At 55.7% G+C, this 27156-nt stretch overlaps 6 protein-coding genes across 6 annotated transcripts, besides 2 other annotated features; all 6 read left to right on the top strand.

The window, feature by feature from the left end:
* Positions 1-2: 2 nt before the first annotated feature.
* Positions 3-245, top strand: LPMP_201800 (ubiquitin-like protein; the record flags this gene model as incomplete). Its single annotated transcript, XM_010700079.1, has 1 exon — positions 3-245. The coding sequence occupies one exon, from the start codon at positions 3-5 to the stop codon at positions 243-245; it is 243 nt and encodes an 80-aa protein (XP_010698381.1).
* Positions 246-1708: 1463 nt separating this feature from the next.
* Positions 1709-2629, top strand: LPMP_201790 (hypothetical protein; the record flags this gene model as incomplete). The annotated part of the gene is made up of 1 exon (XM_010700078.1): positions 1709-2629. The coding sequence occupies one exon, from the start codon at positions 1709-1711 to the stop codon at positions 2627-2629; it is 921 nt and encodes a 306-aa protein (XP_010698380.1).
* A 1948-nt stretch (positions 2630-4577) lies between these two features.
* Positions 4578-6758, top strand: LPMP_201780 (cardiolipin synthetase, putative; the record flags this gene model as incomplete). Its single annotated transcript, XM_010700077.1, has 1 exon — positions 4578-6758. The coding sequence occupies one exon, from the start codon at positions 4578-4580 to the stop codon at positions 6756-6758; it is 2181 nt and encodes a 726-aa protein (XP_010698379.1).
* A 154-nt stretch (positions 6759-6912) lies between these two features.
* Positions 6913-7231: a repeat region.
* Positions 7232-8287: 1056 nt separating this feature from the next.
* On the top strand, positions 8288-11314 carry LPMP_201770 (hypothetical protein; the record flags this gene model as incomplete). Its single annotated transcript, XM_010700076.1, has 1 exon — positions 8288-11314. One exon carries the CDS (start codon positions 8288-8290, stop codon positions 11312-11314), a length of 3027 nt encoding a protein of 1008 aa, XP_010698378.1.
* Positions 11315-13308: 1994 nt separating this feature from the next.
* On the top strand, positions 13309-14466 carry LPMP_201760 (protein kinase, putative; the record flags this gene model as incomplete). The annotated part of the gene is made up of 1 exon (XM_010700075.1): positions 13309-14466. One exon carries the CDS (start codon positions 13309-13311, stop codon positions 14464-14466), a length of 1158 nt encoding a protein of 385 aa, XP_010698377.1.
* Positions 14467-15910: 1444 nt separating this feature from the next.
* LPMP_201750 (hypothetical protein) lies at positions 15911-21778 on the top strand (the record flags this gene model as incomplete). The annotated part of the gene is made up of 1 exon (XM_010700074.1): positions 15911-21778. One exon carries the CDS (start codon positions 15911-15913, stop codon positions 21776-21778), a length of 5868 nt encoding a protein of 1955 aa, XP_010698376.1.
* Positions 21779-24459: 2681 nt separating this feature from the next.
* Positions 24460-24995: a repeat region.
* Positions 24996-27156: the final 2161 nt, after the last annotated feature.

Genomic DNA, 27156 nt, shown 5'->3' with positions numbered 1-27156 from the left:
TAATGACTTTCTCCTTTAGCGTCATCTCAACCACGGGGCAGCGGATCTCCATCTCCGTTCTCGGCCCGGACAACACCGTAGGGGACATAAAGGCGAAACTCGAGGAGACGGAAGGCATTCCACAGAAAATGATCATGCTAGTGCACTCTGGTCGCAAGCTAGAAGACAACGCAACGCTGGAGGAGTGCAACATACACGCAGGCGTCACAATCAACATGGTGCTGGCTCTGCGTGCTGGTCACTGAGCGTCATTCAAGAAAGTTTGGTGTGCTCTTCATGCATCTAGTTGATGGTAGCACTCGGCAATGGGGCAAAGCGCAGCGAAGAGCTCTGAGACGACGGTGCCTGTCAGTCGGAGATACTTCTTGGCCCACCGTGTACAAACGAATGAAGGAGAAGAGGAGAGATGACACGGACTTCGTGCAATGCATCTTGTTACTCGAGTACTCATCCACGTCGCCATGCCCTCTACCGTTTTTCTGCTCGTCTACCTTTATGGTGACCAAAACATGGGCGTCCCGATAGTGGAGCCGGACCTTAGTAACTGAGATTCGGGGGGGGGGTGAGGGTCGAAGGTAGTCGGAGAAGTGCCTTTTTATGTTTTTTTTTTGTCGCCTTGCGAAAAGGGAAGAAGCACAGCCGAATTTTATTCTTGTGTGCGAGTGAGTGCACAGCGCTGTTGTGATTCTGCCTGCACCTGTGTGTGTGTGTGTGTGTGTGTGTGTTTATCTGTACTGGAAAGACCGAGTGTCTCAATGTACTTGTGGTCCACTTCTATTAATTTTCCTCTATGTAACGTGCGGGCGCTCTGGCGCTCTCTCTCTCTCTCCTTCTAATGCGCACCGAAAGAGCGTTTCATCAGTTTCCTCTTGTGTCTCTCTGTGTTCTCGTTAGTGTTCTGAGGTGGCGAAGATTTGTGGGCAAAACTGAAGCAAATAGGGTAGCAGTGGAGGGAGCGGGAGGGAGAGAGGGCGTATTTTCTTTCCATTCTTACAATGGGGCTACTGGACGTGATGGGCAAACTGGAGAAAAATGCTGCGATTATTCTTTTCTCCTCAGTGTTGCGAAGAAAAAAAGAAAAGGAACGACTGCTGGGGGTGGTGAGCGATCTATTTTGCATTTTTTCACCTGTTCTGCCATCGCGGATCCCAGGCAAGCGTCGCGGCATCCTCCTTTTAGGAAAGGGGTGGGGGTCAAACGCACGCCAACGCGAGACACTCAGTGAGGCGTACTACAGGAGGTTAAAGCTCTCACCAGCGCCCTCCTGTTCTATCGTTCTCCCTCTTCAATATCTACGTCATTTGCCGCAACTGTTTCTTTTCTGGTGCTCTGCTTACTACATGTTTCCCTCACCCAGGCATTCCTTTAGAGTGTGTCATCATACGTGTACAGCGCCCCACCTGTGTGTGTGTGTGTGGGTGGGTGTTTTGCTAGTTGTTCTACTGTCTCGATGCTTTGGTAGGTGCAGGCTGTACATTGGGCGTTTTCTCCGTCTCTGTGTTTTGTGTTTGTGTGTGTCTGTGCTACTTTAACTCACACCAGTGATTAGAGTGGTGGCCGCATCCAAATTAAACGCTCCCCCACTCGCGTGCTTTTCCGTGGCGCTGCTGCAAGACAAGAAGGAGAAGACTGTAGTCTGGTGCCTCGCTCGCGAGGGTAACAGTCTTCTCTTTTCCATTTGCCAGCTTTCTTGTTCCCTCAAGCAAGCATGTCTCTCTGGCCGTTTCGGACGGGCAACGATGATCGCTTCCAGACAACCAGCGGTCCCTCTGGCACCGAGGACATCTACACCACCCTGCGCCAGGGAGCCCTACCGCCGCACCGCTACGGGGTCGAAGTGGACAACTACTTGGAGTGGCGGTGGCGGCGTGGCTTTGTGCAGAGCGTCTTCCCTGTGTCGTGCTATGGCGCAGTCGCCGGTTTCTGCGTCGGCTTCCGGCAGTCGCGCGTCGAAGGTCGTTATGTTGGTCGATATCGCATTATGTGGCGCTACACTTCGACGTTTGCAGCGGTGGGGCTTCTGACGAGCGCGTTTCACCACCTCCTTGTCGTCCGCAATCACTACCACGACAAGTTTTACTACCCCGTGGTGGCCGGCACGGGCGGCGCGGCGGTTCTTTCGCTGGCATCGCAGATGGGCACTCTAGGGCAGGGCATGTTCGTGGGCGCCTTCCTCGGCATGCTGTACGGGCTCGGCTGCTACGGCATGACATACTACCATCGACGACATCTGCAGATCTTTTTGCACGAGCAGCAGCTCCGGCAGGTGCCCGTTCACAAGGTCTCACCGGAGCTGCAGCCGATGTACCGCGCCTTCCTGTATGACAACCGCCCTTTGGAAGAGGCCGACAAAAAGCACCGTGAGACGGTTGCCCTCTCCCGCTCTATCGACGACACCCGTCTCGACGCCCAGACATTCATGAGCAACATGACGCCGGAGGTGTTTGAGTGGGTAAACTTTCCGGATTGGTGGCCACTGAAATGGCCAATGCAGACAGAGGAGGAGCAGATGCTGCTGGAGCGTCAGCGGAACGAGGAGGTTGAGCGGCGCAAGAACGTCTTTCTAGAAACGGAGGATGCTGGTCTGTTGAAGCGCAAGAACCGTGCGAAGGGGTATCGTGATGGGTGACATATAAGGGAGGCAACAGAGGAGGACGTGAGAAGCGGTGGTGGCCGCGTCGCTTGTCGGGAATGCGCGTGTGTGTCCCCCTTTTTTTGTCAGAAATTAAAGGCTTCCAACACCTCTCTAGATCGGAGCCCCGGTTTTTCTTATGATGATCAGTCATTTGTGGAGGCTGCAGCCGTGGCGCCAGAGCGGTGCGCCCGTGTGCGTAAGGAGATGAGGTCGGCACCGTGAAGACGCCTGCTCGTTGGAACTGAGGGGCACAACAGTAATTTGGGATGTCTTCGCCGTATCTGCGAGCATTTCTTTTTGTATTGCTGTTTGTTTGCCTTGTGCTGGTGTTCCTTGCGACTTGGATTCAAAGTACCAGCAGGTGCACAGCCACCGGCGTACACAGGCATGCACAGACAGCTCAACAACAACAACAAAAAAAAAACGAGAGAGGCAATTCCGAAAAGGGGATCGTGGAGGAGTGAAACGGCGCTGTGTAGGGGAGCACGCATGCCAGCTGTGGCGCCCCTCTCCATGTGTCGCTGGATGTGTAGATGTGATGCCGGAAAAGTGCTGCTCACTGCGTACAGCGGCAAGAGAAAAAGGTAGGCTTTTTTTTTTTGCCCCAGTGTAGCTGACCAAAGAGGACGCTCTCTTGAACCCGTAACGACGCACTCGTGGCTGTGTAGGCTCACGTTATTCCTACCGTCTGCCTCTTACTCCAGTTTTCCTACTTCCCCCGTTGCCTCTCTTTCTTTCCATCAGGAAACACACACGTTTTGTAAAGGCGGTCCACTTTCCACTGGCATTTCCCCTCCCCCCTTTCCCCAACGAAAAAAGGAGGGTCAAAAGGGTTGCGCGTACTCTTCAGCGGCACACGTGCAGTACCACTCAAAGAGCGACATTTTTTTCCCTTTTCTTTTGCCTCGCTCCACACGCTCCTTCTTGCTTGTCGAATTGATCTCCAAGTAAGACTCGCGTTTCTGTGGATGCTTTTCACATGTTCTCTATCGTAGCACTGTCGGGCTCCTTCACTCTCATCTCTTCATCTGCGTGGACAGGCACATTTGTTTTTTGGTCTGCGCCTTCCCTTCATCCCAGTAGTCGTTGAAACGAAACACGACGCCGCGGTTCCGCGGTGAAGCACTCACGTAAGCGTAATAGCGAACACACAAACAGGAGGAAGACATTAGTACAACGTGGCAAGTAGGCCACCCATAGACTGGACGCGGAGTGCTCTTTTTTTTGCTGAAAAAGACGAGCGCTAAAACGATACGCACGTGCGTATTTCGTGGCCCTCGGTGACGTCTTCCCCTCCTCCTTCTCTCTCTCTCTCTCTCTGCTTACAAAGGGCGCAGTTCATAGGCAACAAGAACACTAGCCGACTCTTCTCGGCGCGTCTCCTTGAATACCGGCATCTATAGTGCTGCCTTTCGCGTCCTCTGGGTACCGCAGTTGAATAATCGCAAGTTGCTCGTTGGGGCTGCTTATTGTTGTGTTTTTGTTTGTCTGCTCGTCTTTCTGTTGTGCGTGTTCGTCACTCACGCTGAGGCAGCGCACAGAGACATCATCCTACTCGAACGCTGATATACCGGAAAGAGCGATTGTCTCGTGTTGCGCTTGTGAAGTACTGCGCCGTCTCGCTGCTAGTTGTGTCCTTGAAATGAAAGCGAAGCACAACTTTCGCGCATTAATTCAAAAGTTGGGACTTAACAAGGTGAGGAATTCGCCGAAGCGACGCATCCGAAATGTGGCTCACGATGCATTGTGCTCTAACAGCCAGGGCGGTACCGCTACAGTGCCGGCGATAGGCACAGCTGGCACTAGCTCCACATCTGGAGAGTCTGATTTGGAGGCTCCCTCCGTTCTTTCGCTGGGCTGGCGGTCACCTTTCGCAGCCGGCGTCTCATCTTTGCGGACTCCCAGCGGTTTCTCGCTTGCCGAGCGCCTCCAGCAGCGTCGTATGCAGCTGCTGACGTCAGCGAATATGAAGCCTAAGCTGCGTCAAGTCTTTTTGTCGGCGGCCACTACGTACGGGCAGTTCTTGGAAGTCGCGAAGGCACTCGAGCCCTCGCCATCAGTCCTCGCCTTTTCGGCGTCCACCCCATCACCTTCCCCCCAACCCTTGCCGGAGTCATCCGACAGCTCTGAGGCTGGTGGCACAGCCGCATTCTACCTGGACAAGATGCAGCACACCTTCAAGGAGGCAAAGCGTTACTACAACAGCACTCCGTTTGATCAGCGCTGGGATGACATCCTCAGCTCCCTCGCCGTACTTGGTCGCATGTCACGCGGCAATAGGGTAGTTCCGTTCCACGACAGCGCAATGGCATTCGAGAGTATGTGGGCCGCTGTCAAGGAAGCCAAAGAGCGGGTGCACTGGCAAACATACATCTGCAAAGACGACTTCATTGGTCAAGGAACAGTACGTCGACTCGTCCAGGCTCACCAGCGCGGCTGCGACACGGAGCTCCTGTACGACTGCGGTGGTAACATCTCAGGGCGCGCGCGGCTGACAGGGGAACTAAAGCTGTGCGGCGCCAAGGTGATCCCGTACCGTCCCTTCTTCCGTAGTGTCGCCACTTACTTTATCAAAGGCCTAGACTGGCGGCGCAGCCCTGGTCTTCGCAACCATCGTAAAATCTTGCTGGTGGACACGTGTCAAGGGTTCTGCGGCGGATTGAACGTCGGCAATGAGTACTGCGGCAAGGCAGCGGGAGGCACCGGCAAGTTCCGCGACACGCACTGCGGCGTCGTTGGCCCAGCCGCGGCACACCTTGCCGAAGTTTACAGGGACACAAAGCAGCCACACCCCTGGAAATACGGGTGGCGGCGCTGGAGGCAGATTGCCTCCCAACAAATCACGCGTCGCGTGAAGCAGGGACGGATGCGCATGGAGCGCAACGGACTGTACCGTGCTTTCCAGGAGGAGCGCGGCCGAAGTGGTCGACGCTTGCAGAACGTGTCATCGGCTTCGATGAAGGTCATGCGCAGGCGATGGCACAATCAGAAGAATCAACTTCTAACTTTGATGCAGTGGAGTCGGGCAAGGTTGTCGTCCAATGTCCTTCTCGGCCACGAGGCGTTGCGCCACACACAGGAGCAATCCGACGTGCGCCTAGACGGAAAAGAGGCAAATGTGAAGGTGGGGACGGTTGTCAACGGGGCTGATTCCCCTAAATCTAACGTAAAAGCCGCCTGCCAAGCACCTGGTCTCTTCGCCGTCAAGGATGCCAACGATGGTGGAACCGCATCAGCCTCTCTATCCTCGTACGAGTTGTCCACCTCGTCTGCTGGCCCACGTGAAGGGGCCCGGGCATGGCCGTCGTCGCCGCTGCAAAGCAGCGACGGGAAGCTGAACGCACCGCGCAGTTCTGCGATGCGGCGCAAACTGTTGGCGGCGCGGCGTGAGGCACTCTATCGGGCCACTGATCTTCCGCACAAGCGCACCTATACCGACATGCTGCGACAAGTACCGATTCTGGATACGGAACCGGTCCCTGAGGCAGAGATGTACCTCCAACACCGCGAGCCCATAACGCAAGTGCTCTCCTGCAACCCGCGCTACCGCGACTACTCCATTCAATACGCCTTTTGGCAAGTGACTCGTAAGTGTCATCGCCGCATCTGGATCACAACGCCCTACTATCTTCCAACGAGGAAGCTATTCAGTGCCCTTATCCAGGCCGCGCGTCGCGGCGTGGATGTGCGTCTTCTCGCCGGCAGCAACCAAACAACGGACCCATGGTTTATGTGGCACGCGTCGAACTACATCACAGAGAAACTCCTCAGGGCCGGGGTGAAGATCTACGAATTCAAAGGACAGCAAATCATGCACGCCAAGACGGTGGTTGTGGACAGCGTGTGGAGCTCTATTGGAAGCTACAACTGGGATTTGATGAGCAACCGCAACCTAGAGGTGTGTCTGTGCCACCTCGATCTCGAGGTAGCTCACTCGATGGAGACCCAGTTCCTACGGGACCTCACACAGAGTGTGGAGGTACGGCTGGAAGATCACAAGCAACGGTCGCGCTGGCTGCGCTTCACATCGTGGCTTTTCTACAACTTTGTCTTCCTTCTCGACCGCATCACTTTCCGCTCCTTCGCGAACGAGGATGTTGTGGACGTGCCAGGGGCTCCGTGAGACTGAGGCATCCCAGAGTGATCCTCCCCCTTGCCTGCTTTGCTGGCTGCATCTTTGTTGTGCTTTCGCTGCTCTTTTCGCACACTTGGCGATGCCAGCCACCCCATCCATGGCAAGCAGACTCTAATACCCGCTCTTTGTGGTATCAGCCAAGGGGCTTGCGGCCTGCCCTTGGGTGGTACGGTGGTGAAGGGCCTGGTGTCAGCGGACCGGTCTGACGTGGCGCTGTGCGCAAGAGGCGTCCACTCACCATCACGCTTCTAGTCGCTCACTATGGACCACGTCGACGATTTGACAAGCATTCGGGCCCACCTACAGCTTTTTTCTTTGTGTTGCGTTGCCGTGGTGGTGCGCGTAGTCCTGGATCTACCCTTCACTGCATGCGGCGGAGTGGCAATGGGCTGAGCGGCGCTCAAGGGTGGTGGCTGGCCCAGTTCCTCGCCCGAGTCGCAGTGGCACAGCGACGGAGGTGATCGGTGATCCTGTGCCAATATTTGTGGACTTGTTCGCGGTGGAATGGGCACACGGAAAGCAAAAGCCCTGATCTCGCTCACTGCATGTTCTACTAGACAAATCTGCTGCGGTGAACCTTTGTCTCTGTGTGTGTGTGTGTGTGTCTGTGTGTGTGGAGCACTGCGTACTACCGACTCTGTTTTATTCTGTTATGCTGGGTCGACGGGGGAAGGGGCACATGTCAGCCCCCTCCCTCCCTCATCTATAAAAAAACCGCCCTTCCTTCCATACCGCTACGATTTATGTCGCTCTCATTACGTCTTTGCTTCTTCACGCTTTTCCTCGTCAAGGGTTCCTTTGTGGGGCAGTCCGCTCTCCTCTCTGTGTCCTCCTCCATGGTTCCCCCTTCTCGTTTACACCTTACTCTCACTGGCTCCTTCTCTCCTGCTTGTGCTCCTTGGTTTTACCGCTTTCGTTTATCATACATTCTTCAAAGCTGTCTTCTGCAGGAGTGCGGGTGTATTCCTGGGCGCTGCGACTGTTGGATCGGACGAGGCTGTTCCTCGCTTCTGCGTCTGTCTGTGCTCGCTTCGTTCCTCTCCATTGCTCTTTTGATTCTGATTCGCCATGCCACAGCTGTGGCATTGTAGACAGTTAGTAAATCGGAAGGTTAAGTGGCAATGACCATCTCTGCGGTACATGACGACCCCCCACCCTGCCTTCTGCAGTGGGCTGTGCTAGCCTACGGGCAATGTCCCGCATGCCCACGATTTCGGTGGACTAGGTGGACCATTCGAGAGAATGAGTCGCATTATCGGGCTTCTGAAAGACCACAAAGAATTGTGGGCCCAATAACGCGCCAAGACAGGCGTCTGCAGGACTGATGTTGGCGTTTCAACGTGCCGTTACTGCGATGCAGCCGAGCATCTTTCCGTGACTGCCTCCCTCTCGTCTACTTCGTGTCTTCTCTTGTTTTAATTGTTTTTTGGCCCCCCTGCCAGGACTCAAAAGGCAAAGACGTCACTTCAGCTTTTTTGGAAGTGCGCCTTCATCGTGAGCCTCCGCGGGTGCGAGAGATGCGTCGGCGACTCGCCGTCTTTGTTTTCTCCGAGCACCGTCCAGCGAAGACAGCTTCGACCCTTTCCCACATCCCCGTCTTCTATGTTCCGCTCCGATGGCAGTCAAACTATGAGAGTGATCCTCGCAGCCCCCGGTCTGGTACAGGTTTCCACTCGGGTAATGCACGACTGCCCCAACCAGCAGAGGCGACGACATCAAAGGCGGAGACCGTCGTCAAGGAAGCAACGATCCCGGATCGTATGATTCTCGACTGGAGCGGAGGCTCCGCCTACTACTTCTCTGAAGAAGAAAATACGCGGCTGTTTCCGTCCAACTCGTGCCCAGTCTCGGATGGAGGGTCTCGAGGTCCTGCTGGTCCCCTTTCCCCCCCACACGTGGGTTCTTCTAACAGCGATGGCGGAACGAAGGGTGACATAGCGGAGCCGACGTTGCGGGCGGTGATTCACGGCGTGGCGCGCAACTTCTCCATCGATCTCACCATTCCGCCTGTACGCCGCGAGGAGGTGGAGCGGTGGAAGTTGGATGGATACCTGTTTTGCAAGGGCTTCAACGCGTCAGGGATCTCGGCATATTCAACGAAAAGGTACAACCAGCTGCTCCCCTCAAGTGCCATGGTGACGTACCTCGGGCCTGAAATGCGCAAGCTCGATCAGATACATCGCCAGAAAGGCTTCTTTACGCCCTCTGAGGTTGCCGAGGTGTTTATCCCACTCGTCCCGACATTTCCTGTGGAGAGTCGTCATGTCATGGCGGCGGTACCTCCGGCGATCATGAAGCGAATAGAGAAGGCGGCCCGCTCGACTTCAACGCTGGCGCAAATGGTGTTTGAGCACTACCCGATGCTTTTTCACTACTCTCCAAATCGCTACCGACCAGCGCTCGTGCAGCTGAACTCTGAGTTCTGGTTTGTGCGCCAGCATCCCGGGTACGGAAAGGCGGATCGGGCGTTATTGCAGTTCCGGAGCCACGGAGCAATAGACTTTGATGCGCCCAACACTGCCGACGGCAAGTCTGGCGTGGAGCCGCTATACGCGGCTGAAGAAAAGGCTGCCGCTGAGGCGGCTCCCTCACTGCGCAGGGGACCCCGTGGTGCTTCGATGCGGCGACCCTGGAGTGTCGAGATGCTCGCTGTTCTCGTCCGCAACCTCCCGCGCGTGCCGACACCAGAGGGTATCTCAGACGGTATGGCGAGCAAAAAGGTGTCTTTACCGAGAGAAGGCAAACCACTCGTGCGGGAGCGCTACCGTCCGTTGAACCTCGTTCAATGGGTGAATAGCTTTCCACCCGACGACCTCGCGTTTGTCAACAAAACACGTGAAGTTGCTGTCGTGCAGCTCATCACGCAATACGTGCACGTGTTTCAGCTAATGAGCTTGAAGAAGGGCGACCATAACCTCTTTGTTGAGGGTCACGTGCTTCTTTCAGGAGGGGCCGGGAGCGCATGGAAAGCGGATGCGGTAGCCTCGCCCGCCTCAAGTGCATCTGCCGTACCAAGCATTGAGAGCGGTGACGAGGCTTCTCCGGCACGTGAAGCAGTCGAAGAGGAGGAAGGCATAACCGGCTGGTGGTCTGTCGACGTCGCTAGTACTCCGGAGGAAACTGGCACCGCTAAGAGCCGTGCCGGCCCACTCAAGACAGGCAACACTACGTCCACCGCCGATGACCGAGAGAGAGCCTTCAAGCAAGCGGTGGCGGAAGAGCTGATCGACTTGGATGACTTTGCGGAGGAGCGTGGCGGTGGTGCTACCCCGCTGGACTCTGAGGGTGACTTCTCCGCCACTGTTGAGGACGCTCATCAGCTCAGGGGTGCTGCGTTAGGTGGGGAGGGTGACGGAGAGGTGTTTCAAGACGGAGGCAACGAGGTAGATACCTACCGCGATGAGAGCATCCCGACTTTGCAGCGCGTCAGCGATTCGCAAGCTCAGCGGGAACCACCGAAAGGTCCTTGCATGGATGAGGTAACGACATTTGGTTTGCCCCTCGAAGAACTCTACGTTCGGCGCCTTCCACCAGATGTGGCGCCTCGAAGTCTGAGTGACTTGGACGAAACCACTTCACCCGATCCGGAGCTGCTCGTTATCGCTGCCAGCTTTCTGGCCTCGCCGCCTTCACTGCAGTCGTCCACCACTGACTGCTTTTTCCGACGATGTCGGCAGCAACGGTGGAGGGAAGTGAGGTCAATCGATGAAGTTTGGCGTTGGCTTGCAGTGGAGCGATTATATTCTGCATTCACCGTGGAGCAGCGGCGCCACCTGCGTGACCGCTACCGAGGACTGGTGGGTTTTCTGCGCTACCACGGCAAAGTATTTGAGCTTAGTGGCGATCTTATGTACGTCATTGCGCATGACCCTAGGGGCACCATGGCCCCTATTCCACCCATGGAACGCGTGTTCCGCTATGCTAATCGTGTGGTTCTGCCAGACGACTTCGATGACAATCCAGACCGATGTGCCTCCCTCGTTGGCGAGGCTGAGCGCAAGATGTTTGTGCGGGTCCTCGGGGAAGGTGCGATTCCGAGCCACCGGCGCCACCTGCTGCTGCTGGATCCTGATAATCCGCTCATGCTGCACGAGGTCCTCTATGACGAGATCGCCAACCTCCTGCCGGACCACCCAGTGCCCTTTATCGACCTGATGACGCGGCTGCCGCCGGTGATGCGCGCAGCCCTCCCGCACACGCTCAACTTCTCTGCCAGCAAGTGCATTGACGTTTACGTTGAGAGAGGCAAAACCATGGTTCGGAAAAAGTTAGCGGCTCGGCTAGGCGCGACACCATCGCCGTCGAAACCACGGATGAGTGTGGAGGAGGCCATTGCCGAGCTACTTCAACTACCAGTTGGTAAGGACGGCATTTCGCTAAGGGCGCTGGTCGGTATGTACCTATCTGTGCCGGCCACCTCTACCTTGGAAGACCACTTCGGCTCCGTCGGACGCGCCGTGCGGATGCTGCCGCAGTACTTCGAAGTCTGGGAGCATGATGCCCCTGGGCGCAAGAGAATGGTGATGGTGCGTCTGCGCCAGTGAACGCGTTACCCCCTTCCCCCCCCTTTGCGCTTACCGGCGCCACGCAAGGGTGAGCACGAGTGCATGTGCGCCCTGCGTCACAGCACCTTGGTTATGTCGCTGTGCGTGTATGCAGGCGCACGCACCCGTCCTTTCCTCTCTCGATACCTGACCTCTTTTATGTGTGCGTGTGTTTTCACCTCTGGTGGCCGCCCAGGTAGGTCTCTTGGCGTGGAGTCTTGTCTGTTCTCTTTTTGGCGTTGCTGCCCCTCATCTCACCCTTCCCCTTTAGGTGTAGGCGGTCTTCACAGCAAACGCGCAGCGAGCAAGGCAGAAATGTGTGGAGAGATGGAAAAGAAACGAAGGACGCACGATATTCTGTGCTTGTCCGATTCGGAGCCCATTTCTTCTTTTCTTGCTTCCTTGCATGAGTTGCGCTCTTCTTTGTTTTTATTGATTACGTTCTCCTCTAAATTCCCCTCGTGCTGTTCGAGCGTGGTGGTTGCTGAGGTCCCAGCGATACAGACCTAACGAGGAAGTACAGGAAGGAGTAGGATTCACAGTGAACCCGCTTGCCTCGATATTTATTCTGGGGAAAGCAGTTGATGAAATCGAAGCGCAGGGCGGATGCGGGCGAGATGCTCACCCCATCCGCCAACGCTTATGTGTGCAAGGGGGAAAGGCGAGGAGGAGTTGCTGACAACGACAGTCCGGCATTGTGTTCAAGAGAGACGTGGAAAAGATGGGACGCAATGAGTCAGTGACGCGTGTTCTCTGCCTCTGTACTTCTCTCCCGCCAGTTCCGTGCCACTTCAGATTCTGGATTCCACGTGATGACGCAGCACGCATAAGTCCTTCTACTGCTCGCACGACGATGCCCGTACAAGCCCATGTCCTAGTGAGCTGCGGCTTCAAGGAAGGCAGTTGTGTAACTGCGCTTTCTCTCCGTAGTTTTGCTTCGCTCAGTTCCACCACCCCTACCCCAAACTAACGCTCTGCCGCCTTTGTGTGATCGGCTCTTCCTCGTTGAGGCACTTTAATTACCCTTCGCTTTCACAGAACGTTCTGGGCGGCAACTATACTCACCCGCTGCCACCTTCTCTATCATAGCGAAGTCCCTCAAGCAACTGTCCCTGACTACTCCACGAAGAAAGCGCACTCGTGAACGGACTCACATCTGAGGACGACGTAGGACTCTTTTCGTTGACTGGGTTGAGCTGTAGGTCTCCCTTACACGCCTTTTCGTAGACTGTCTCTCCTTAGGTGACAACAGCGGTTGCCAAAGCTCACGTAATCGACAAGGATTTTAGAGCCCTTCAGTTTGGGACATTTGATTGACGCCTGTCTGCCGCCCACCCCCACCCCCCGTCGCGTGCGCGCACGCGCGTCTCTTCCGCTCTTGCCCCCGCAAATATACATCCAAACGTCACACACAAAACAGCAAAACAACAACACACAAAAAGAGAGGGGAGAAAAACGCAAATTCACTTGCGACTTTGGATAGGCGCATGTACGAGCGCCTCTTTTTCGTGCCTTTTCGTCTATTTTTTTTTTCCCTACAAACGGAGGGGTTCGCACGAGAGCCGATTTGAAACGTTGCCCGCGCCCTCTCCCTTTCTTTCTCACAGGGCACACTAACCGTTCTCAACATCTACTGAAACGCGAAACGAACGACGAAAAATAAGCAACTAAGAGGTGCCGTCAACAGTTTCTTCTGCGTCCTAGACCTCGTTGTCTCAGGTTTGGCTGACGCTGTGTCCTTTTCTCTCTCTCTTTTCTTTTCTCCTCCTCTTTTGCTTGACTTCCCTGTGCCTTTGGATTTCATCTTTTTCTCTCTCTTTGTGTGTCTGATTGCTCACTGCTCACTCTTTGCTTCTTCCTGCTGCTCTTTTCTTTAGGCTCACTGCTGCTCGACCTCTGCGGAATTTCTACTGCAGACTGCACGTTACCGCCGACTTCCTCCCCCTGTTGTGCTTTTTTTTTTTTCCATCCTTGGGTGACAGCTCTTGTCCGTTATGCCGCCGAAACTGAAACCTCTGCCCGCGAAGAAGTTGGCGCCGTCTGCAGAGCAGCCAGAGGATAGCGATGAGCTCATTGTGGGAAACATCCGCGTAGGCCCTTGTGGCGTTGAGTTTACTGGAGAAGGCGATCTGCAGGTGCGACGACCCGATCTCAACTTCGATAACCTGAGGCGTGTTCGCCAACTTGGCAAGGGCACGCAGGGCAACGTCGCCATGTATGTCACGGCAGATAAGTGTGTCTTTGCAGTGAAGAAAATCACGATTCCTAGAACGCTCGACAGTCGCACACGTCAGACCGTCGCTGCAGAGCTGCGCAATATCTTTACCGCACAGTCAAATGAGTACACGGTAAACCTGTACAACGCCTTCTACCGTAACAGGGCACTGCGACTGGTAATGGAGTATATGAACTGGGGTAACATCGATGAGCTCATCGCTGAGACAGAGAAGATTCCAGTGACGGTCTGCGGCTATATCGCGTCGCAGATGCTCCACGCCCTTGCCGTACTGCATACGAAATCGAACATCGTGACAGAACCTAATCAGCACAAGTCCCTGTGCCAAATCCATCGCGACATCAAGCCAGCCAACGTGCTCCTCTCCACCACCGGCTGCGTCAAGCTGGCTGACTTTGGGATTGCGACCAGTGCGGAAACGATCGGCGTCAACTCCTTTGTTGGTACCGCGACGTACATGAGCCCGGAGCGCATTCAAGGGCGGCGCTACAGCACGCCGAGCGACATCTGGAGCGTCGGCGTGGTGGTCGCTCAGATGTTGCTCGGCCACTACCCGTTTTACTCTGTCAGCAAAGGGTTCATGGCACTGCTGTGCGAAATCAACAGTGTGGAAAAGTATCCACTCATGGCTGCCACCGGGTGTACTCAGGAGGTGCAGGACTTCATCGACTCGTGCCTTCGACAAAACCCAGAGCACCGCAGCAGCGCCTTTGAGTTGCTGGAGTCTCCGTGGATTAAGCACTGCGAAGAGCACGGCAAGGCTGAGATGGTGGCTCTGCTCAACTTGCTGGGCGATCGCAATCGGCAATACCACGAAGAGGACTCTTGTCAGGCGGCTTCTAGGGAGGCTTCTTGCTTGACTATCCCACGTGATACCTCCGAAGAGTGCAGCACTGACAATCCCCTGAGCAGGTAGGTGTTAAAGTTCACCCATAAATGCACCTTTCCGATATCTCTCGCATGTCTTTTTTTTCTTCCCTCGTCATGTGTGTTATATTTTGCTCGCCCCTGTTGATGCAATATCGACACTGGATTGAGGAACGCAGTGGAGCGAGCGACATATACGTCGAAGTTTTTGTTATATTCGTAGTGAGGAAAAGGTGTTCGCGTTGAGGTCCTGCAACGCCAGCTGTTCCGCTAGTTTGTCACGTGTGATACCCTCTTTTCTGTGTGTTCTGGAGAGCTTCTGCTTGCCTATTCATACCGATACCTATCTATATCTGCAGACGTGCTGCGTGCGTGTGCACGCACGTGAGGCAAAGTCGCGAGTTGCGGTTGCCATCACTTCGCTCTTTATCGTGATTCTGTCTAATTCTGTAGCAGTGACATGCTGTATGGGACGTCTCTCTAGTGCTTGCTCAGTACTCTTTCTTTGCTGTGTACTCTCGCATTGTTACTATGGTATGCCGTAATGCTTGTGCGTCGGGCTTTGTCGTTGCGCAGGTGTTGAAGAGGTGTTTCTTTGTGGTGTTTTTTTCCATTTGATTTCGTTGCTGTTGTTGTTTCTCAACCGCACCTTTATGTCTTTCATCCTCGTATTCAACGTGCAGGTAATCAGGAGTAAGTTGCTTGTATTCGTCTGGGCTGTACCCCCCTGCTACAGCGTGCAGGCAGAGCTGCACAAGCACACGGTGGCACACGCAGAGAGCGGGTGTGTGTGCGTGTGTGTGTGTGTGTGAGGGATCCGTAGTCAAAAGCACCGCTGTCAGTGGCACGGCTGCGGACGGATGACAAGACAGCGGTTAGAAGTCTCCATGTTTAGACCAGCCCTCCCCCTTCCCCCATACGTTGTCCTGCACTTGCGAGTCTACAGTGATGAATTCACGCGCAGGTATCGACTACTGCGTGCAGCGAGGCAAGCGCCGCTTTGGGGTATACCCTTGGGGGTGTGAGTGTGTGTGTTAACACATGTGTGTCTGTGTCGCTCTGTGCGTGTGTTCATGGTCAAGTCATAGGAATCGGTGCGTGACTCACTGCTGTGGCGCGACAGGCGCTGGGGAGTACGAGTTGCGAGGTCATCAGTTGAGATCCGCTGTGATGCACGCTTTTTTTTCTGCCAGCTGACTTTGTGTCTCCAAAGCCGTTGACGTGTAAAACAGGCGCGCGCGTCTGCACGTATACATTCGCTTGTGTTCCTCATCTTCGCGTTGCCTCTGCCTCGTTGCAGTACTCACTGTTCGCGGTATGTGCCTTCTTTGAGTTTTTCGGCTTCTTCCTTCCTCTCGTGCTGGAATCTGCCCCCCCCCCCTCCTCTTCTCACTACCACGTTTCCACATGCACAAGGACAGAGGCACTGCTGTGAAGGAGCGAGAAGGCGACTTGGCGCGCTCAACACATATATGTATATCTATTGATGGCCAATGTACACTAGTGCGCCTTTTCAAAAGAAACCGCGGGCGAAGGCGCAGACTTCCACCACAGCGACAGGAGCAAGCTCCTCCGCCAAGCATCTGTGCCCCCTTCCCCTCCTCAGTCGAACCGATGGCACCTGCACACCTTCGCCACCAGTGCCTCCAAGCACCTCTTTGAATGGCTCACCGCGAGCCACGCGCTCGCTATCGATTCTACCCATACTCCCACACAGAGCATCGGCGTTTCCGTCCCCTGACGAGGGTGAGCGGACTCGTCATGTTGTCATGGACCCGCTCGCTGCGCTGCGACGCTGCCTCCAGTACGTGTGCAGTCACCCCGAAATCTATGGTACTGACGTACGCGGTCTTCTAGACCGTGAGGTGATGCATGTGATGCGTCTCAAAACGTCGGAGCTGTCGCTCACCAACGGACAGCGACCGCTCTTCGTCAACCCACTGGAGAGTGTCACTGTCCGCCATGCCGCTCGCTCTCTGATTGGTGCGCAAGCCTACCCCACAATACCTACTCAATCGACCGCAAGCAGCGGCGGTGTACCGGGCAGTGCTGCCGCAGGCGACTTGTTTGGTTATGGCAACGTCTCTTTCCTGCCGGTCTCCTCCGTCGGCTTTAGCGCACTGTTGCAGGACTTTCGAGGTGACCGGGCAAGGGCGGACCTGACCGGCGACTGTCGCCAGGCAGACGGCAGAGAGACGTTATTTGGCGGAGCTCCGTCCACGTCATGGCCTGCTGCGGTTCCTGCACCTCCGCTGGAGGAGAGCATTCAATGGAGTGGTACCCTGCCACCCTCGTTGACGTCAACGAGGGTGCGTGGTACCCGCAGCGTTGTGCACGACGATGAAGCCGTAAAGGGCAGCGGTTTTTCAGAGAATGTCGGGGCGAACGGTGGCGGAGTGCACCCGGGCGAGACTCACGGCACATCGCAGTTTCTATCGCGGATGAGCGCATCTGCAGTGCAGGACAAGCTCAACCCACAGCTCCAGCGTCTTGTCCTCGACCCCTCGGAGGACACGGCAAGTGGTTTCTCCGCTGCACTTCCCCATGCCTTCTGCGCAGCAGAAGGCATGGGGATGATGGTGGATCAACAGGGGTACGAGGCGACGTATCTGCGCGCGCAGCTGCAGCAGCTGGAAGCCGCGTTCAACGGGAAGTGCGTGCGCCTTTACGAGCTGGAGGTCGAAAACCGGCAGTGCACTGAGAAGATGAAGGCGTCGGAGGAGGCGAGAGCGCGGTGGGCGACACAGCACCACACCATGAGAGGCCAACTGGAGGTGATGCGGCGCGAACTGGATGGCTGGAAGGACCGCGCCAGCGACGCTGTGTCAGCGGCGACAAAGCAGAGCAAGCAGCGCAGCCAGCAGGCAAAGCGGATTGTGCACAATCAGCTTAGCGACGCAAAACAAGAGATTGTGCGATTGGGTCAGCTATGGCGGGAGACTGAGCGGGCGCTGCAAGAGACCCGTCGTGTTTTTGAGAACACAGAAAAAGAGGCTCTCGCCGCGCACAACCACCTCACCGACGTGTTCCACTACCTTGAGCGACTGGAGCGGCGGATCGCGCGTCGTGACGCGTACGTGCTCCTCTGCGAGCGGCGACAGAGGTCTCTTGAGGAAAAGTACGAAAAGCTGCGGTGGGGGTACGAAGAGCTCAGCACGTTAGAAGGACGGTACTCGTATGTCGACTACATGCTCACCACAAGGCCGCTGTGGTCCGTGTACTTGTTTGTGCGCCTTGCGCGACACCTGGGCGACTACGTAGCGCTCGAGAATCCGGCCGAATTGCAGCAGCGACTGCTCCGGATGATGGGACAGGAAGTTAAGGGGGGGGAGGTTCTACCAGCAGCTGCCGCTGCTACTCTTGCTGCCATGGAGCCATTGTATGGGTTGATTTTTAGCCGGTCACCACAGGGCGGCCGTCTCGTCGCCAAGCACTACGACTTCCACCTTGTCTTCTGTACTATCGTGGACGAAGTGACTGCTGAGGTGAGTTGCCGAGGCCGACCGAAACAGTTGCTCACCAACCTACACGGACCGGTAGCGTGCCGTGTCATTCGTTGGCACGAGCGCTACAGCATCGACTACCTCAGAGGTCGGGAGGGCGTCTCCGACAGTGCGGTACTGCACCGCAAGTTTGTGCCGCTGCTGACGGTTGCTACTCTATTGCTACCTCTGCGCTCACGGACAGGGACGCTGCTGGTGCGGCCGCAGCCTGCCGAAGCCACTGATCACTCAACGGAAGAGGCGAACTCCAAGGCGGTGGACGAGGCGGCCAGTGCCGAGGAGGCGCGTGTGCATACTCTCCTCTCAACGACCCCAAACAAGCGCCACTATGACGAAGCAACCGTTCGTTTTGTGCTCCGCTGCTTCTGGAAAGAGCGACTGGCGGCCTTTTCGCAACAAATGAGCGTGCGTGTGGGCATTGTCAACGCGAGGCGAGAAGACGAACGGGAACCGCAGAGCACCCAGCGAACTAGAAGTGCCGCTCGGAATCTCTCGCCGAGCGGTGCACGTCGGCCAGTCGTGGGCGATGAAAGTAACTACGCTAATGAGAGCGACGATGAGGAAGAGAACGTTGTGGTGATTCAGTCATTCCTGGCGGCCCTCGTCGACTTCTCGGCGCGCTTCACCGCGCCGCAGCCGTGCTCGGTGATGGGGGCGCCAACCAAGTCGAGGGTGTCGCCTAGCAAGGCAACACTTTTGAGTGTGCGTGGCGTGTTGACTAGCGGGGCGTCCGCTGGGAAACTCGGCGGCAGGTGCGCGACGAACGCCTCCTCTCCCGAGTTAAATACAGCATCAGACTCAGTGTGGGACTGTGGTCGCATCTTCTTCGCCGTAGTGCTTCAGCCGCAGCGAGCCCCAACGACTGAGGAGGGCGCTGCCTCGCCGATGCGTGATGTGCCAACCCAGGAGGAGGCGAATATTCTCGCCGAGGAGGCGCGCGAGTTACTTGCTGCACTGTACTACTACACACTGGAGTACAAGGACTTGGACCCTGACTTCCGCCTTTTCTACCTCGTTGCGCATCAACTGATTCCGGAGATGGTGGCAGTAAACTTCTTTGCAGGTATCGAGGCCTTTCAGCTGGATAGCGTGGGGCTGTTGGAGCGGCGTCTGCAGTGCTTTCCATCTAGCATACACGGTACTGCGAGTCGCACAGCTGCTGAGCAGCTGGCTAGCTCACCCATCATGCCCAAGGAGGTAGAGGACCCTCTGACGGCGCTCACCCGTGCTGTTGACGTGATGGATGAAGCTCTGCTGGACGGCGAGGAAGAGGACATCGAGCCGGACAGCGATGGGGATGGCTACGGCAGCATTCTGCCGTTTCATCCCAAGGCAGAGATACACCTGCACCCCACCACGACTTACACCGTGCCAGAGAAGGAGCCGCAGGAGGAGAAAGGGGGGGACACCTCTACGGACGACGCGCAGGCACCCGCACCCCCAGCGTCGCAGCGGGCCCGCGAATTGCAGCTTCTGCACAACATTCGTGCCTACCTGCGCGAGCGGGAGACGCTCATAGCATCGAAAGATGTCGAGGATCGTGGCATTCCGTGTGTGGAAGGTGGTGGTGGCAGCGCAGAGTTGAATGGGGTAGCAGAGAATCCCACAGGAGCTTCTCTCGCCACCGTCTCCTTTGACGAGGTGTCGTCGGAGTGGACTGCGTTGGAAGAGCAGATCATGACCAGCCTCGGGCCACACACGGCACTGCTGGATACATTTCGTCGCCACTATCGGAAGCAGAGGACCGAAGACGCTGCGCAAGCAAAGGGGGAGGCAGTGAGGCTCAAAAAAGAGCTTGACCACGTACGCAAGCGCCGAGCTGACCGCAAGCGTCGGTACGAGACAACCAAGCACCTGAGCGCGACGCGAGGCCTTCTTTCCGTAGATGACATCCTCGCGCTGGTACAGCGCCATTGTCTTGCGACGTATGCTGTGTCGTGCTGTGGCACGCCTCGTTTCTCTCTTTTGCACTCCGTGTTCGGTCGTAGCAACGACACGAGCCTCGACCCATACGCGATTGTGGGCCATTTGCCGCTCACCGGCCTGCAACTGCAGCGTCTGCGCTTCGCCTTGTCGCTGGACCAGCCCTCCCATCTCATTCGCCCTTCTGCCCTCTTCACTATCGACCCAGTAACCAAGTCGAGCAGCCAGTTCTACGATGCCTACCTTACCGTTGTACTCGACGTGTTTGAGCAGCAGCAATCCTTTCTTATGCACAGTGTGCTGCACAGCTGTGCTACTCGCCACGAGTGCTACGCTGCCGAAGGCGCTGAGGACTGTGACGGATTCATTCCGATAGCGTGGCTCAAAAAGGGCCTGACAGCCGCCTTTTCGACTATCCGGGGCACCTCGAAGCACGTGCAAGCTGTGCTGAGCCACTTTATGCAGTACGATGAGCTGCTTCGTCTTGAGGATGAGGTGAAGTTTGAGCAATTCACCGACGCACCACTGCTGTTGAACGTGCCGCCGAGCGATGAAAGAGGTTTCTCCAAGGCTGACAGAGACGTCAGCGTGAGGCGATGCACTGTGGCGGACAGCCTCGCCGACGCAGTGGACCAAGGAAGCTGGAACTTGCACGAGGAGGCGGACAGCTGCTCGCTGCTGCACATCGCCTTTGCTGTCCGCATGAGCTACATTGTTTGGGGAGAGGTAAGTGCCGGCACCTCCGAGGCGCTTGTCAACCGTATCGTCAAGCGCGAAGTGCCTGTGTGCTGCTGCGACCCCACCCCTGGCGATGCAGATCCGGCGGCGCTAGTAAACAAGGACTCCACAGTGGTAGTGGAGCTTTCCGAGTGGGACATTTTTGACCAGATGACACGGCAACAGTACACACAAGCACTGTCGCGTCTACAAAAGGGCCACAACAGCGACGCTAACCCGCTGCGTCGCATGCTCTCGGTACTGCAAAGGGGGCTTCTGCGACCGCCATTGATCCGCAGACCCCAGGGAACGGGTGATGCAAGCATCTCTTCCTTTCCTGGAACTGTCGACGTGAATGCTCTGTACCCCGACGTCGCAAGCATGTGGACAACAAAGAAGGCACTTACCGAAGGCCAGAAGCGCATGGAGGTGGCTGCAGCTACCCTTGCTACAAGGGGCGTCAGCACATCTGGCAAGGGCAAAAGGAAGACCCGCGCGTTGCAACTGCTCAAGTCGCTCTCCGAGGACCAGGCCAATGCGACTGACGACGGCAGTCTCGACGAGGAGCTGCAGGTGCCGGATCATGGACTCTTGAGCCTTGTACGTGCCCTCGGCTTTGCACTCCCATCATCGACGGGTGTGTCTGGAGTTCCCGGTGCCGTGATAAACAGCAAGAAGGGTGGCGGGAAGAAGGGGGCGAAGAAGAGCGGCGCCGGGCCGGAGACTGCCGTTTCAGCACTTCTTCAACAAGAGTATAATGTGAGTTTGTCCGCTCAGCTGCAGGACCTCGCTGCGCGGGTGGCTGCGTTGGCATTCTCCGATTCAAAGAGCCTCTTCAAAAACATGTCCGACGCAGCAGACATCAGCGTCAACATAGACGGGTGTACTCAATCGCCTGACAGCCTCTCTGCGTCGAATCAGTGCACTGCAGCGCCGACTCCGGGCAGTGCACTGCCGCGTCTGCACTCTGCTGACGCTTCTGGGAGCTCGCTGCAGCGCAATGCACAGAGCAAGCTTCACAAGGACGCCACGGAGGAGACACTCGCGGATACGGCAGTAGACTCCCTCACGGAACCCGACGCGATGGCGCCGAGGTGGGTGCCGGTGTTCCCGCATTCGTCATCAATGTTCGACAGCGTCAGTGCGCCTGTACCGATTGGAACGCCGATGGATGTGTCCAGGCTTTACGCTGTGTGTGCTGCACTGAGTATGGTCTAGTTTTGCCTCCCAGGAACAAGCTGTACCGCCTTGTCGTGTAGCGTGTTGCGGAGCGCATGGACAGCCTGCTCTGCGAAAGGGTCGCGCGCAAAGGTTGTCTCTCTCTGTGTGTGTGTGTGTGTGTTGCACCTTCTCGATGACGCAAAGGTGCAATACCGCCCTTTCTTTCCTCGCCTGATGTACTGAAAATCGTCTCGTGTTGTACCTCTTTAAATGCCGGAAAGGGGAGAGAACTAAGGAAGACGAACATGCTAACGAAGATGCGCCACTGCGTATGGATGTGGGCATGCACGACTTTGCACATCTCCTCCCTCTGCTCTCTCTCTCTCTCTACCTGTCTCTCTCCGAATTTGCTGTGTTGTGGTGATCACGTTTTGCCTTTTATACGTGTGTGCGCGGCCCTCACTATCTCACTCTTATCCCCGTCGTCGAGGCGAGCTGAGTAGCGTGTTTGTGGAGGGGTCTTCCACTGTAGATGATGTCAACCGTGTCCAGGCTCCACGAATGTGGTTGTGCGTGAATATCGACAGTGACCTTTTCTGTTGCCTTGTGTTTTGGGTCGGTCACAAACTTGTCCTTCTCCTCTTGAAGTGCCTCGATGTAGCTCTACAGTGTCTCCTTTGATTCTCAACTCACCTCGTCCTTTCGCTCTCCTTCTACGGACCTGAGAGAGGGACGAGGTTCAGTGCCAAAAGAGCGCGCTTGACACACGGCCCGCTTCGGCGGGAGTATATGGTCCGGCGTAATCAACCGGGATGTAGCCGTGGTGCGGCAAAGGCACGCAAGCTATTGTTGCAGATGCTACGCTGCGGACCTGTTCGCTGTGAAACGAGCACATTAATGAAGAAGAACAAAAAAAAACACACACTCTCTCTTTACCCGTCGCAATGATGCCCTTGTTGGAGGTGCGAACTCTTCTCCATTTCGCAGTGTGGCGGTTCATGCGCCGGGCATGGAGGTAGTCACTAACGCTGTGCTCCCTCAGGCTTCGCGGGATTTTTTTTCATGTGTTACACAGTTTGGAATTTTGATGTAGAAACCGAATAGACTGTGAGAGGGACAGCAATAAGAGAAGCAGTATCCGCAGCTCACAGAACTCACAATAGTTGCGTGATTCTAGTACGCCTCGGTCGTTTTGTCGTACCTCAGCGAAGGGCACTTGATGTGGAACCGGTACCACTGCTGTGGCCACGTTTTCCCGTACTGCCCTACTTTCCTGCAGGACCTGCAGTAGCGTCTTGTTGGTTACTACACGCGCAGTCTGTCGTTTCCTAAAATGCTCTTAATAGGACGCAAGCGGATTTCATATGACTGTCGCCTTGCCGCGCACTGCCGGTAACTGCTTGAGGAGAAAGGCCTCCAATGATGCCCCCCCTCCCCTCCCACACGCCTCTACTTTTACCGCTGTGATTTCATCTCATGCCCTCATGGGGCCACTTTGGTTTCTAAACGCACGTGGGCGGGTGCTGCTTTGCATTGCATCGTTGTGCATCCGAACATCTTTGCTCTTCTTTATATATATATTTTTTGTTTGATGGGGTGCCACCCATTGAGCGTCTGTTCCACTGCGGTTGGAGTAAGACGAGAAGGCTGCATCAGCAATCATAGTGCCATGACTGTGGTGCTCTTCGACGTTGACGCGCTGGAGTCCTGGAAGCTGCGGTTGCGCAACTTGGCAAACGCCGGTGACCTTTGCCAAGAACAGGTACTCTCGTGCCTAGAGTCACTCGAGCAGCTAGGTCACACTATAGAGCGACAACCGGTACTGCCAATTCGAAACAGCAGCCCTGAATATGATCTTGCTGTAATGGCTCCCACCCACAAGACGTGCGTGAGCATTGGAACACAACTGTGGACAGTACGCCCCATTCACTACACACACCACTTGCTCAATAGGGTGAGGCGAGAACGACAGGTGAAAAGGCTCACTCGGCGTTTGGGGGAAGTGGCGGCGGATTTGCACTGCGTCGGGTACGACCTGTGGAGGCTCTTGCAAGCATCGGGTGCCCTTCAGACCCTCACACCCTCGCAAAGACTCCCCGATGAAGCCATAGTGGAACCGCTAGACAAAGGCGAATCTCTAGGTATAGCAGTGCGCTCTACGAACGGCGCGTTGCCATCTCTGTCGCCGTCCACGCTTCATACGTTGCGTTCTCTTTTTGGTAGATTCTCTACCTTTGATACTGATTTGGCTCTGCACTGGACGAGCCTGAAAGCACCGTCAGCAGCTACTATGGCGACTTCTAAACCTCCAATCCATGTGAAAACGCAAGGGGACAAATCGGTGCAGACTTCGCTGGCGTTTACTGCTGAGTGCGCTACCGCCCATACTCCGCGAGAACGACTTCCTTTTCTGTGTCGTCGCTGCCGACAGGACGGCCGTGCCAGCTATCATGTCGACAAAGCTAGGATGCAGCTCACGCAAACGCACGACATCGTCTCCGATGGTGGGGGAGCAGAGCAACAGGCCCTTCTAAAGCGTGCCCCGCTGCGGTGTGCTGCCACGCGTGGCGTTGATCCTCCTCTGGCGCGCAGCTCCGGTGCTCGGAGATCAAAATGCCGCACGCTCCCAACGCTTTGAAATGCGGCGATCCTTTCGGCTGTGTGTGAAGTCTCTTTTTTTTTTTTGCCCCGCTTTTGTGCTGTTTTTGGTCTTCTTCTCGACGCCCCTCACGTGGGGCGATACCTCAGCGCGTGGTCTGCCGGGATTCACCACCATCACTCGGTGCGAGAGAAAGCCAGGCACCCCTCCCCTCTCCCTCCCAGTGCCGAACCACTCCTGGTGTTGACAGGGTCAAGCAGCTACGGTGCAGGGGAGCTCTGGGTGATGTATCGCTGCTGATGTCGACGGTCAGCTCCTGGATGGTGTGACGTCGGAGCAGCCTGCGACCGGGAAGATGCTTGTGCCATCCAGGTGATGGGACGATTGTCAGCGGGTCTCGAAGGTGTCTTACACGGCCTTCACTGCCTCCTGGCGTGGGGAGCCTGCGTGTCGTCCCGTGAGGTGCGCACTACGTGGCTATCGACATGATGAGGGGCGGTGGTGAGGCGACCTGCAGAGCGGGAAGTGGGTGAAATTTGAAAAAGAAACCATAGCCAGGCGACCGAGTCTACAGTGGTTGATCGCGTCTCTGTTGCTGCATCTCATCATGCGATGAACCTGCGACAGGTCCGGGGACAGAGTGGTGCGCAGCGCACGCTCTGGGGCAGAAAAGGGAAGCATTGGAGGAAAAAAGAAATCAAAGGCTTTTTTTTTGCTGCTGTCATCTCTCTGTGCAGATCAGTGTCTCTGTGTGTGCGTTTGATCCCTCCTTTCTACTTGCACGCACACGCTGTGCTTGCCCTGTGCCATCTTGAGCTCCCTCTTGCGAAGTCCCTCACCGCCTTTTATTTCCATGAACGTCGTCCGGTACGTCCCTCAGCGTACGGCAGCCACGTGTTCTTCTCAGTACAGACGGCGGGTGTACTTGTTGCTCTTCTGCTTTCATATGTATGTTATCTTTTGTGCGCTTGCTGTTGTGTGGGTTGTTGCTGCAGGTGTACCTCTGCGTGGCTCTTCCTGGTTGTTCTCTGTACAGGCGCATTCGACCCCTCCCCGCCTTCCCCCCCCCTTCCCGTCTTGTGATTCACTTTTCGTTTTGTTGGTATTTACCCACACGCGGCCGCACACGCACAGTCACTGAAGAGAAACAGTGATTGACATTCTTACCTTTCATTCTTGTTTTGGCTTTGCAGCGCTTTACTTGAAAGAGTGGCGCAATCGAAAAGAGGCCTGTCTATTGTTCTGCTGTGATGGTCATTCTACAACAGGCCTTCTCTTCCATGCCCCCCCCTCCACCTCGTGCCACTCGGTCTTGTGCTGTCGAATTCGCGCCTTTATGCTGGGCTCTTTTGGATGGATTGCGGTGAAGACTCTTCTGCAGGATGCGTGTCACCATTCTTGATCATGATTGGGCTCTACCGGTAACGTAAAGGCTCTTGTTACGACTCTTTTAACGCCTGCTCTTTTTTTTTCCCGGTTGAAGAAAGAGAACGACGCTAACAAGAGCTCCGTTGCGTACGATCGCCCCTCGCTGCCTGTGGTGCCCGTCCACCACCTCCTGGACGCCGCTGCATGAGGGTTTTGATGGATAGGTATCGCGTGATTAGCATCACTGCGACTCGTACTTACTGTACTCGCACCAGCATTTTGTGTACCTCATTCTGCTTCTTGTCGCACTCGCACTTACTCTCCTTACTTCTTCTCCCGTTCTCCACCACCCATCCCCGTCCCCCCATCACTGACCTGAACAACTGCTTCGACTCCTACAACAACGCCTCCTCCCCTCGCCCTCGTTCCAGTGACCAGCTCTCGTCTAAGAGCTAGTTCTCGGTAATCAGCCAAAACACCTTCGTCACAATCAACCTCGGTCTTCTGCTACTCTCCCGCTTTTTTTCGCTTGTTTCAGCTGTGCTGGTGAGGTAAGAAAAAAAAAGGAAAGGTGGAGGCGTGTCTCCTCGTACACTTCTTTCCTTTTGCCTGAGCTTTGTTGTCTTCGGCCCTCTTCCTCAAGTGTGTTTTGTTGTTACCCGGGAGTCGTGGACCCCCGTAGCAGAGCATTTTTTCCCTGCCCGCGTCTCAGTAGACGTCTAGTAAAAGGGCCTCACAGCCTTTGCATTGTACGGTTCATCGCATTCAGTCTCTCGTGCACAAGCGTTTACGTATTAGCTATCTTTTAATTCTTCGTGGACTCGATCGTGATATGCGTTGTCACACAAACCACAACTGAGCGTCTCCCCTCTTTCCCTTCCTGTTCCTTCCATTCATTCTTTCGCACCCGCGTATCACACTCTATTGCTAGCCTCTTTGCTTCATTGCTGCCACTGCTTACGAACACCGCGCATCTTTGCTCCGCCTTTCTGCCCTTCTCTTCTTTTTTTTTTGGGTACGTTTCTGCCTTTACACGGTGCTGAGTACACTCCTCCCCCCTACACACACTCACCCACTTTCGCGCTCTCTCTCTCTCGTTACGATTGCGTCTCGGCTGCCTTTGTTTGATTGCGCTGTTTTTTTCTTTTCTGTGCACCCCACCCCCCTTTTTTCCTCCTACATCATTTCCTTGGTTGCCTTCTTTGCGTGCTTCACCTTCATTTGTTGTTCCCGACTGGACCAACCACCACGCATCCTCTCTTCACTTTTCTGATTATTATTTTCTCGGGACTCTGAGCGACCGCCAAGTCTCTCTCTCTCTCTCTCTTACTGCACATCTCGGTGCTGTCCCTCGCACTTCTTTCTAGGCCCTCTACTTGCATGTATTTTACGTGTGTAGCTTGTTTAGTACTCGGCACTTAAGCGGCTTACACATACTCCGGCCTGTGTGTGGTCAGTCACCCCTCCT

Source organism: Leishmania panamensis (genome assembly GCF_000755165.1).
Source record: "Leishmania panamensis strain MHOM/PA/94/PSC-1 chromosome 20 sequence".
NCBI classification, from domain to species: Eukaryota; Euglenozoa; class Kinetoplastea; order Trypanosomatida; family Trypanosomatidae; genus Leishmania; species Leishmania panamensis.
Note: the sequence above shows the minus strand (reverse complement) of the source record. Positions and strands in the feature narration are given on the sequence as shown.